The sequence below is a fragment of the Carassius auratus genome, chromosome 11, assembly GCF_003368295.1.
Source record: "Carassius auratus strain Wakin chromosome 11, ASM336829v1, whole genome shotgun sequence".
In the NCBI taxonomy this organism is placed as follows: Eukaryota; Metazoa; Chordata; class Actinopteri; order Cypriniformes; family Cyprinidae; genus Carassius; species Carassius auratus.
Genome location: NC_039253.1, coordinates 2,918,015 through 2,930,017, shown reverse-complemented (window position 1 = coordinate 2,930,017; position 12,003 = coordinate 2,918,015). Strand labels below are relative to the sequence as shown.

At 36.7% G+C, this 12,003-nt stretch overlaps 1 protein-coding gene across 2 annotated transcripts; it reads right to left on the bottom strand.

Annotated features, from left to right (window-relative positions):
- Positions 1-2,333: 2,333 nt before the first annotated feature.
- LOC113110764 (kelch-like protein 26) lies at positions 2,334-10,922 on the bottom strand. 2 transcript variants are annotated; one of them, XM_026274937.1, is made up of 4 exons: positions 10,846-10,922; positions 10,521-10,640; positions 6,186-6,371; positions 2,334-4,676 (listed from the first exon to the last, which is right to left on the bottom strand). In XM_026274937.1, the coding sequence occupies exons 2-4, from the start codon at positions 10,568-10,570 to the stop codon at positions 3,095-3,097; spliced, it is 1,818 nt and encodes a 605-aa protein (XP_026130722.1). In that variant the 5' UTR covers positions 10,571-10,640; positions 10,846-10,922; the 3' UTR covers positions 2,334-3,094. The 2 variants fall into 2 exon arrangements, with proteins under 2 accessions (XP_026130722.1, XP_026130723.1); XM_026274938.1 differs by having other exon boundaries at positions 10,791-10,868.
- Between the last annotated feature and the right edge of the window lie 1,081 nt (positions 10,923-12,003).

Sequence of the window (12,003 nt, the reverse complement as noted above, 5' to 3'; positions counted from 1 at the left end):
GGGGAGTATATAGGACCGACTCCCTTCTGCAGCCAGCCTCAAGTGGCCAGTCGATGAATTGCAGTTTTAGTCACTTCCGTGTAGGTTTCACAAGAGATTGGGAAGGTTGTCACTTGGGCTGATGATGGAGGGGTGTTCGCCTATGGGTTTTTTCAGGTTTTATAAAGTAAACTTAAGACTTTTAAAACCAAATTAAGCAACCGTGTTTATTATAATTTTTTTTTTAAACCAAGTAAAGAAAACATACATTTCAAACTTTTTGCTGTTACGTTCTAACACTGCAAATGAGCGACACTCTTCATCAGTATTTTTGCAACTGCAAAGGTTTCAAATACATTTGTTTTAGAATTATGAAATACTGTTTTCTGAAAAACTGAATTTATTTTATGATTAAAGAACAATTATATGCCAATGGGATATGAGACAGTTTATACATTTATATAGAAGAGAGGCTATTGTAAATGATTTGTACATCAATTTAAAAAAATGAGAATTATTATTATTTTTTATTTATTTATTTAGACCACACTGTAACAGACACAAAATAGCAGATGGATAAAACAAGAATAAAAATGTAATTTGACACTTGGAAAACAAATATGTAAAAGGATAAATGCAAAAAATACTACCAATACAAATACATTCAGTGTTATTTAGTAATTACACCACACACTCGAAAGATTAACACGTAACTTTGTACATCATAATCATAATTCAAAAAAATTGACTGAATTTTTTTTTTTTTTAATGTAACCACATGCTTCAGATGTCCATAAATGCACTTAAACAAAGCATTTACTTGAGATCGAAAATTGACAATTAAAAAAAAATAATATTGTAAAAGCTTGTTGAAATTCCAGACTTAAGGAAAAGGTTGTTTACACAGAACCAAACAGCACTTTGCTGTTCTGCGGGTGCTTTTATCAGGTTGATTAAGGCTGATCTGTGACTTAGGTACAAGATTGAAGGCCATTTGTTCATAAGACCCAGCTAAATTACTCAAAAGTCTTACCAGATATTGTCCATATTTATGTGTCCATTTTACATCAGCATGTAAATGAGTCCTGAGCTAATTGTGACAGTCATTTACTGCTGTAATCATGGTAAATTACCTATCTATATACATACACAAAATCTAATTGTGTTGTTGGAAAGAACAGATGTTTCGGACAGCTTCATGGAATCTAAAAAAAGAAATTAAATAAATGTAAGAATAATCAAACAAATCATACTATTAAATGTTTATATTAAAAAAAGATCTTTTTTTAGAATGTATTTATTTTTTTACATATTCATACTCTAAAAACATGCCATCACAATTTCATTACAAAAAGTTTGTGCCATAGGTCCATTTACATGATCCAGTCCCTACTGTATAATACTGTATATACAGTGTAAATTACATGTTCAGAGAAAACAATGCACCTCAGTTGTTCAGTATTCAAATCACTGATTTACCACGTTGAATATTAAAGTGCGTGATGAAATGTGCTTGTTTAGTTTGAGAGAGCAGAAAAAAAAAAAAAAAACTTAGATAGGTAGGTACATTATCATCCAGTAAAAATATCTGAATGGAAAGTATAAAAAAAAAGAAAAAAAAAATATCTTACAATGAGGTATAAATATTTTAAATGTCCCCTAAATTGTTAGGAAAAAAGAGACAAAACTTGATCATGACAAAAGAGTCATGAGAATTTTACCACTACTGCTGCTTAATGGTAGCAAAGTTTTCTGAAATAATTTGCCAGTTTTTAATACAAAACATTTAAAAAATGAAGATTATGATGAAAGAGAATTAATATCAGGAACTTGTCACAAACTAGGTTAATAAAGCATCACAAAATATATTAACACCTGACACTACATTTTGCTAGTGTTTTTTCTACAAATGATCACAAAACAAACATGAATTTGCCTGAAAAGTGCAACATATAGATCAGGTCTATGGTTTTGCATTAACTCTCAAGATCATGTCATTTAGAGGAATAAGGCCTATGCTGTGTTTGGGACCATCCGCATCCGAAGCTGTGATGTATAGAGATCTGATCTGTACCCAAGAGATTCACACACTGGTAAGCTACAAGAAGAACCAGAGCCAGCTTTACATCTTGAGAAGAGCAGGCTAAGGTTCAATATTTCATTAACTTCATTAAGTGCTGGCAAAGTGGACAATTTTGTCAGAATTGTAGCTGGAGGACCAAATTCAAAATATCATACTGCAAGAATAAAGTTCTGCAAACTCTTTTCTCTCAGAGGCTAATATTGTTTAAAATTGTTCAGATGTCAACCAATTCATTGAGCTATCCAAAATTTCAAAAAATGACAAATTGAAATAAAGTTTAGTTTATTTATTCACACCATGAGAACAGGCCATAAATCCTTCACGAAGTCATGATGAAATTGCTTTAGTGTTGCTGGCCCATTCAAGTCTGTCATCAATGCAAATCCCACAGGCACTTGTTGTATGAAACCCTCATTAGTATGAAACGGGACAATCTACGAGACGGGCCAAAGACAACATTACTGCATGAGAAGTGTGCAGAAAGATGCTTTACATTCTCAAAAATCAAATATAAAGACAATGTGCTTAGCGTTGGGGGGTTGTTTGGGGAGGTACAATAAGTGTAACAAACTATTCCCACAAAAGATTCTTAAAAAATGAAGATCTCTTTCCCACTCATCTGTCTCGCCGTTATAAACTTGCACTTACTTCTGGAAGTTTATGTTGTGTTGTGAATACATGTTGGATATTCACAAAGATAAAGACGTGATGACATTGCTTGAATGTTGTGGGGCTATTCAAGTCTGCCGTCAGTGCAAAACCCATAGGAACTTGCAAAACCCTCAAATAACATTAAACGTGGCAATCTACAAGAAGGGCCTTAAATGACAATACTGCTTGAGAAAGATGCTGCACATTCTCAAAGTGTGCTTTTATATCGTTGTGAACAAACCTTCAATCATGCATGCTTCAACAACAAAGACATAACATTATAGCTTTTCAATAAGACAAAGCTAATTAAACCATTACTTTCACTTCAGTCCGGGTGGACTGGAACCGTAAGCCTAAACAAAATGCAAATGCAATATGTGCTTAGCGCTGGGTGGTTGTTTGAGGAAGTACAATAGGTGTACAAGCTATTCCCGCAAAAGATTCTGGAAAATGAAGATCTCTTTCCCATTCATCCGTTTCTGTATTATAAACTTGCACAATACTAGTGACGTTATTGAGGTGCCAGTTGTATCCTCCGACTATAAAGATCTTTTTATCTAGCAGACAGCACCCAGCCTCTGATTGACCAGCTCGCATTGGACTGACTGTTGTCCATTGATCGGTCTCTGGAATGTAATACTCTACAGCTAGCACATCGAAGCAGCGGTCAACATGGTCCATTCTGCCACCGAGAGCATAAATACGGTTGTTCACACTGATCATAGCATGCAAGACTCTTGGCTCATTCATGGGACACTTAAAGTCCCACTGATCAGAAGTCGGATCATAGCAATGGAGAGTCTTCTTATCCTCCACAGACACACCGTAACCTCCTGAGACGTAGAGTTTCTCACCGCACGTCACTCCGGCGTGACCCCAGATCCGCCTCTTGAGGGAATCCACATGAGTCCACTCGTTTTTCCTCGGACAATAGCACTCTACAGAGGACAAGCTGCCAGACCGGTTGCGTCCTCCAGTAGCGTAAAGTTGTCCATGCAACACATTGAGCTGAAACTGAATACGGCTCTCCTGCATGGATTGGATTCGAAGCCACTGGTTCAGATGGGGATCGTAGCGGAAACAGACATCGACCGCGCCCTCTCCGCTGCGATACTGCAAATGCTGCCCACCCACGACGTACACAAAATTGTCCAGAACCGACACACACGCATGGCTGCATCCCATCTCCATTTCAGTCAACTCTTTGAACTGTCGCACTGTGATGTCGGCTAGATAGTAGACTTTGCCGCTGACTGTCCGATCGTTGTCGGTGTAGGGCGTCCCACCGAACGTAATCAGCGAAGTGACGTCTGAGCGAATGGAAGTTCGCGATGATTGCATTTCGTGCTGTCGGAATGGAAGGATCTGATAATTGAAGGCCTCTAGGAGAAAGTGTCGACATTGCACATCCTCCACCATGATGTCGACAGTTTGGACGCTGTCCACAAGTTCAGATGAACGCATTAGCGGGAAGCGCACGTGACAGAGCACTTCGCTGGCCGCTGCTCGTCTGGACGCGTCGTGCTGCAGCCAGCGGATTGCCGCGTGGAACAAGTCAATCTCGCTACAGTTCTTCAACTTGTTGCTCTGAAGGAAGAAAACCAGTCGTTCCTTTGGAATGTGAAGGAAGTCGTCCTCCTGAGCGATCTGCAGGAAGTGACGGAACGTGAACGCATCGACCGACTGTTTCAGGGACGAGAGGCTAAAAGTAGTGGCCATCTGGCCGATGTTTAGACAAGTCTCAACACTCATGGCTGATTTCAGGAACTCCTCACAAAGCTCCACCACAGGCACCATCTGCAGGAAGACGGCTGCACCAAGAACATCCTGAATGCAGTCCAAGTCCAGAGTGACCTCAGAACTGTAGGCAAAATCAATAATGTGCTTCAGTCCTCTGGCTGAAAGACCTTTTAGCTCGATGGTGTTCTGGTTTGACTCCTTCATTCCTCCAGTAAACATGGCTCTGAATGGATCAAGAAAAGATTTCACACTTTTATCAAATGTGCGGCAAAAAGAGGGGATCTCCATACTTTTAAGCTAAAGTGCAACAGTGACCCCTCCATTTTTAGCACCCTTGGTTCTGGAATGATTTTTCTCCATTCATTTTCTACACAGGGATTTAAAAACAATCTTTAAAGCTGCAGTAGGTCACTTTTGTAAATATATATTTTTTACATATTTGTTAAACCTGTCATTATGTCCTGACAGTAGAATATGAGACAGATAATCTGTGAAAAAAATCAAGCTCCTCTGGCTCCTCCCAGTGTCCTATTGCCATTTGCAGAAATGCATCGCTCCCGTTAAGAAACAACCAATCAGAGCTGCGGTCCGTAACTTTGTTTTATGTTCAAAATTAAGAAAAATTTATATAATAAGCGAGTACACCATGAATCCATTTTCCAAACCGTGTTTTTAGCCTGTCCTGAATCACTAGGGTGCACCTATAATAAGTGTTTATATTCGGACTATTTTAGATTGCTTCGGGGATACCGCGGCGGAGTAACCCAGTACCTTTGTGATTCTTCATAGACATAAACAGAGAGAAGTAGTTCCGGCTACGATGTTCTTCCGCAAGACGCAAGCAGTTCTGTTTATTAACCGCTAGAGCGTCAAAAGTTACCGACTGCAGCTTTAATAAAGAGTCTTGAACCAAACCAACATAACAAGCTTGACAAATGAGGGCACAGTTCACAGAAGATGCATTCGTCCATTTGTGTCTACAATCTCTGGCTGTTTAAGTGCTATTTGGGAGTAATGGGAGATACATTTTCTGAGTTATTAAGAAATAGGGACTTTAAGAAAGAGCTGCTGATGAACGGAAGTAAACTATTAATGGTTCTATCAAAGTAAAAAAAAAAAAAAAAAAAAAAAGCTAGAAGGTAGGATGCACTGAAATTGAACATTGAAAAACAATATTAGTGTTCATTCATTTTAATTGTAGAGGAATTAATTTAAATCTTGAGACTTTGTAAATAGTTACAGAGGGAAAAACTGGTCATCATACACTAAACACTTGAGAATCACACAGTACCAGACTTTCATCACTCTGAACACCACAAACTCATGAAGAAACTTGTGCATTGTTTCAAGGAGACACATCTAATCAAAACAAAGTGTTTTAAAATAAACAACTGGATGGATTCATAGTCTGAAGCTAAAAAAAATTCAAAATCGATGAGTCCATGACCATCATAAAACTGTGATATTCTATTAAATCACTCAACTCAAATCTACAGATTCTCTCTCTCTCTTTTTTTAAACAAGATATTGTGAAGAACAACCCAAATTCTTTATAATATCTTCTTTTAAGTTCAACAGAAATATTCATACAGGTTTGTAACAACTTGAACTTACGACGAATTATCTGTACACACATTATTCAAGTTAACTAGTCATTTAGACTTAGGGCTAGTCATTAACCTGCCATTTGCAGCTCAGTTGGCTGCTGCTAGCAAACAGTGCATTGTCTCACCTGAAGTAGTCACTGCAGGAGGCCAAAACCGCTTTGTGAACCTCAAATCGCTCGTTGTCAATGGCCAGAACCACATCCAACAACTGACCTTGATCGCGCAGAGCAGACAGTCCCCTCAGGAGAGTGTTGCTGTGGCTGGGGGCCGAGAAAGTACAACGGAGCGTGCTGTTCTTGTTGTTAGCCATGCTGGAAGAAAGAGAGAGAATCAATTTACGAGGAACTGTATCTCTCGCCACTCCCTGATCATTGTCTCTGGCTTCAGAGTCAACAGAACTTCACAAGTGGCTTGATAAATCTGCTGTATCCTGACGCTTCACATGTCTAGGTTTCTATACTGGTGCATCAGCATGATCCCTGTAATGGCACCTACTTTTAAATTATTCAACAGAATGGATAAAGAGCCAGTTTGGATACAGAACACCTAAGCCTAAAAAATATCAAGCAACAAGTGACCTAAACAACTGGTAACGTCAAATAGCTCTTGTGATGACAGTGCATATATCAATTTTAATTGTCATTGCTCCTAACCCTCATGTTCTATTGAGACAGACACTGCATACTTCAATGTTTCATTTCCTATATGTTCCAATGCTATATATATATATATATATATATATATATATATATATATATATATATATATATATATATATATATATATATATATATATATATATATATATATATATATATATATATATAACATATTTAGCAAGTCATACTAGTGCGTGTGTGCCATTTCAGTTTTTCTCCAAAAATCAGCATGATTAAAATGTGATATTAAGATACTACAAACAATTATTTAAATTACAAATACAAAATGTTGCAGAATAATGTAATATATGAATGAATAATAGCCTAAAGAACCTTTGTGCCAAAAGGGTTCTTTCTTGTCATCATAGAACCTTTATAGAACTCCAATGAACCCTTTTTTCTAAGAGTGTGTTGTCATAACGTTCACCTTGGAGATTGAAAATGTTTCTTTTTTGAGACCCCAGGAGCCCAAATTCAGACCCAGAACAATAAAACCCACAGAAGAGGTGGGAGTTCAAAGGAGGAATCTTTATATTACCAAACTGCAGGGAGAGGAAGAGTAGATATAAGTCACGATCTGCAAGATTAACCACAATCTGATGTGATCCGACCACCAGTGTTGAGCTGCTGCAAGACCTTTGAAAGCACAGCAGCTGTGGTCAAAGAGTTCTCGTGTGTTCTGATTGGTGGATTATGATGATGAGTGGATAAAGACTAGAGCAATCAAATAGTGAGAGAGTAATCTGCTCACCTGGTTATGTTCGTGGATGTTTCGACGTGGAAAGCAGTTCGGAATGGAAATATTGATATTTTGTTAACAACATACTTTTCATACCTTAAAATAATCACTAAATGCTATGAAATTAGAGAATCATTTGAGTCAGTTCGGGAGTACAGAGCGTGATTCATTTGAGTCATTTTGGGAGTTCGTAGCAGGTTCGCGAATCATTTGAGTGAGTTTGGGAATCGCGAATCATTTGAGTCAGTTTGGGGATCGCGAATCATTTGAGTCAGTTCGGGAGTTCGTAGTGGTTTCGCGAATCATTTGGGTGAGTTTGGGGATCGCAAATCATTTGAATGAATCAGTTCGGGAGTTCGGAGCGGGATCGCGAATCATTTGAGTCAGTTCGGGAGTTCAAAGCGGGTTCGCGAATCAGTTGAGTCAGTTTGGGGATCGCAAATCATACAAATTCAAATAAACAAATCGTGCCTAACAAGTGCACGCACCTAGGCTAATGTAAAGTTACATGATGAAGTCATACTAGTGCGCCTGTGCATTTTGAGTGCGTTCTTTCACTGCATTATTCGGTGTATTCAAATGCATTTATGAATGCAGGTGAATGATCACAAAATTCAAGATATGGGGGTTAGAAAATGTATATATTTATATCATTTTATGTAGTTAATCAATATCACACGAAGATTGCCATTTCAGTTTTTCTCCAAAAATCAGCATGATTAAAATGTGATATTAAGTTACTACAAACAATAATTAAATTACAAATACAAAATGTTGCAGAATAATGTAATATATGAATGAATAATAGCCTAAAGAACCTTTGTGCCAAAAGGGTTCTTTCTTGTCATTATAGAACCTTTTTAGCATAAAAGGTTCTTTGGAGTTGAGTAAAGAACCCTATGGTTCTATATAGAACCTCAATGAACCCTTTTTTCTAAGAGTGTGTTGTCATAATGTTCACCTTGGAGATTGTAAATGTTTCTTTTTTGAGATCCCAGGAGCCCAAATTCAGACCCAGAACAATAAAACCCACAGAAGAGGTGGGAGTTCAAAGGAGGAATCTTTATATTACCAAACTTCAAGAAAATTATCTTGATTAAAGCAGATAATTTATTTGGCTATAAAAGTATCAGAATTTATATATTTATAAATTCTATATATATCTGCTTATATATCTGCTTTAATTTAGATAATTTTCAAAACTTGTAATTACAAAGCAAGCATGTAATGTAACTATAGTAATTTCTATTTTCTGTTTTGGATCAATCTGGCCCCAGAAAACTGTATATTTGTAAAACAAAAAATATACAGTATAATCAAATGCTAGCATGTAACAAATTACTGCATGTAATCATGTTTCATATTTGGGACAGTTTTATTTAAAAACATTTAATGTTGTCAAATTGAAATGAGAGCATCAGTTCTATTAAAACTAGGGTCATAAAAACCTTAAATGAATTCATAAAGAGGTTTTAAATTTGGGATAGAAGAACGGGATAAAGCCTAATGTGAATATTAAAAAATCAAAGGCCATGATTTCAATAAATAAATGTGAGTGAGCAATGTCCAAATGCAGTGCTGTTGCGCATTCAATGGGCTCACAGTTTCAGAGCATTAATTCAAACAGATTGTCATAAATAATCATCAGTAGATCGTAAACAATGTTTACTTGATGGTGTTTATATTGTAATAGACTGAAGATGGTTGTAAGAGTGCTTATTTTAATCGCCCCTATCCTTCTGAATGAACAGCTGCAATAGTAAAGCATACACATTTCACAAACAGTGTAATGTCACATTATTTCATCAATTCTCATTGCAACTCTAAAGTTTTGTTTATGCACTCCTTCATTTTTCAATATAGGAGAACATGTGCTCCTTGGAAATAAAGCAAGCATCAAGCCCGCATGTCGTTAAGTATGCTTTTGGGGCCCTGAATTCTACCAGATAGTATGTAAGGGTTAAAAGGTTCTTATTATAAACATTTTGAAAGTTGCACTCAGTATGTTTCTGTGTACATTTAGCTGACTCTTATACTAACTGCTGTATGTTCCTGCTCTGTGCTAGATTTATCTTCAACTTTTGAAACAAACATTTGTTGCATTGCTCCATGAGAGATTGCTTGTTTTAACATTTCATTTATTGATTTATTTTACCTCAAACATATTCTGTTTCGACTGTGTCAGCATTCACCATCACCGTAGACTATGCTACAGCTTATAGGTTATCATATAATGTCAAAAATAAAAAACAAAGTAATTAACGGTAAATTAGCATGAGACTACAATCCCATAAAAGCTGCGATGGGAGTGGAAAGTTCTCACTTCCATAAAGATCACCAAAATCTATAAAGAGAAGTGCAAATTTGCAATTATCCCTGCCATCTCAAGGACAAAATGGATTAAGACATGCTTTTTTATGGGTGCAATAACAGTGCAAATGCTAATAAACTGACTAACGTAAACCTTAGTAAATCTTATTTATTTAAATACTTTCCTCCCAAAGGTTTTGTGTCTGAAATGGAAACACCTATTAAATGCATATGCAATAAGTACAGCTGCAAAAATAACAGGCTTTTTCCACTGTCCATGGCTTAATTTTTCCTAGTGTGTCTTTAGTAAATCAATAAACTTAATGTGAATTTTTGACCTCACAATATTATGCTGTACAGCATGAATAATAGATAGCCTACTACATTAAACAGTGTTAATAAATTATTAGTTTTTTCAAAAATTCATTTTAAATGAGCATTAGAAGTTAATCTAAACGTAAATATAAGGCAAAGAAGTATGCAAAACTACATATCCAACATTAACCATTCTCAGTAAATGCAAAAAATCTTTAATATGGTAACTTACAGCTAAAAGGGCATTGTTGCACAACTGGCCATGATAGAAAGAAATGCTGTAGACAGCAAGACGGCAGAATAAAACAAATGTTTTTTTTATTTGTATTCTTTTTTTATTTTTAATCTCGTGTTGCATTATGGGACAAACCTATGCATGCATGCATGCATCAAACGCATTGCATGCAAAATCTGATGCTACATACATGCATTCCTACCTGCTTTGAGCTCGACTCGCACAGAACTCCACACCATCTGACTCCGCCATGCTCAGCGAGGACGAGGATGAGGAAGGTCATCATGTGAAGAAGCCCAAATTTCCGCTAATCATGCTCAATCTTAATAAAATACGAAATGCAAGACGCGTCATTGACAAATAAACAAACAACCCACATCACACTTTACAGTTTCGAGTGCATAGACTGCTTTGAGACAGTGAGAGAGCATTAGTAAGGAAAGTAATGATTTCTAGCCCATAAATACTGTACGGCCTGTAGTCGAGGACAATCCAGGTGCTGCTGACAGAGTTCAGCTCGAGCTTACCTGCGCGCGCCTCTCACCCTATGCGCAACCCCGCGGTTGCTGCTGCGCGCTCACGAGCACACCAGTCTTCTTCTTTTCTGTTTTTCTTTTGCAACCATCGTGAATTTGCGCATTACCGCCACCTTCTGAGTGTGGAACAGAGTTGAATATTCTTTTAGTGCTGTCCATGGCTCTGGTGCTGTTCACACGATTAATTGCGATTAAGCATATCCAAAATAAAAGTTTGTGTTTACTTTATATAAATGTGTGTACTTTATTTATTATGTATATATAAATGCACACACATACAGCATAAATGTACATGCATATATCTATGTTCACATAATTTATATTTAGCTCCCAAACTCTGGAATAGCCTTCCTGATAATGTCCGGGGTTCAGACACACTCTCTCTGTTTAATCTAGATTAAAAACGCATCTCTTTCGCCAAGCACTCAAAATACTGCATCTCTTAAATTGTGACTGCAGCTGTATCTGATCAAATGCACATTCTTATTCTTTAAGAAGTTAAACTAATTCATTTTACTTTGTTGGAACAGCAGCTACGCTAATTATGTCTCCATTTGACTCTCTGTTTTGCCACAGGATTTACATCCTGTGGTAACTACACTCTTAGAAGAAAAGGTTCTATATAGAACCCTAAAAGGTTCTATCAGGCGCTAAGTATTTGGATCCCCTAAAAGGTTCTATATAGAACCCTTTTTAAGGGTTCAATCAAAAGAAACCCTTTAGGGTTCATTGTAACCAGGAAAAAGGTTCTATATGGAACTTTGTAGGGGTTAATTCATGATTATTTATTTTGCCCTTTCCGGATTAAATATTTCATATAATTGACAAACATCAAGACCCTAAAATGTAAACATGTAATTCACATAAAAAAGTCACCCATGAATACTGAAAAAAAGCACACCCAAAGTGCATAGAACTAGTCATTTAATTATAATAACAAAAATAATTACTATTACTGAAAGAATGCTACCGTAATTTCAAATATTCAGACAGTTTTTTTTTTTTTGGCTTCTGGAGAGTTTAAACAGGTATTGCTCTACAAAATTCATCATGTGAGTGATGTGCTTGGGGTATTCCACACTGAATATGAAATAAGTAGCAAAGAGGCACTCCATTGCCTCCATCACATCCATTTCTGCGCTCACAATG

Coding starts and splice junctions, on each gene's coding strand:
- LOC113110764 (XM_026274937.1), bottom strand. CDS start 10,570: ATGGCGGAGTCAGATGGTGTGGAGTTCTGTGCGAGTCGAGCTCAAAGC. Junction 6,372..10,520: donor GCGAGTCGAGCTCAAAGCAG/GTAGGAATGCAT, acceptor TCTTTCTTCCAG/CATGGCTAACAACAAGAACA. Junction 4,677..6,185: donor TCCTGCAGTGACTACTTCAG/GTGAGACAATGC, acceptor TGATCCATTCAG/AGCCATGTTTACTGGAGGAA.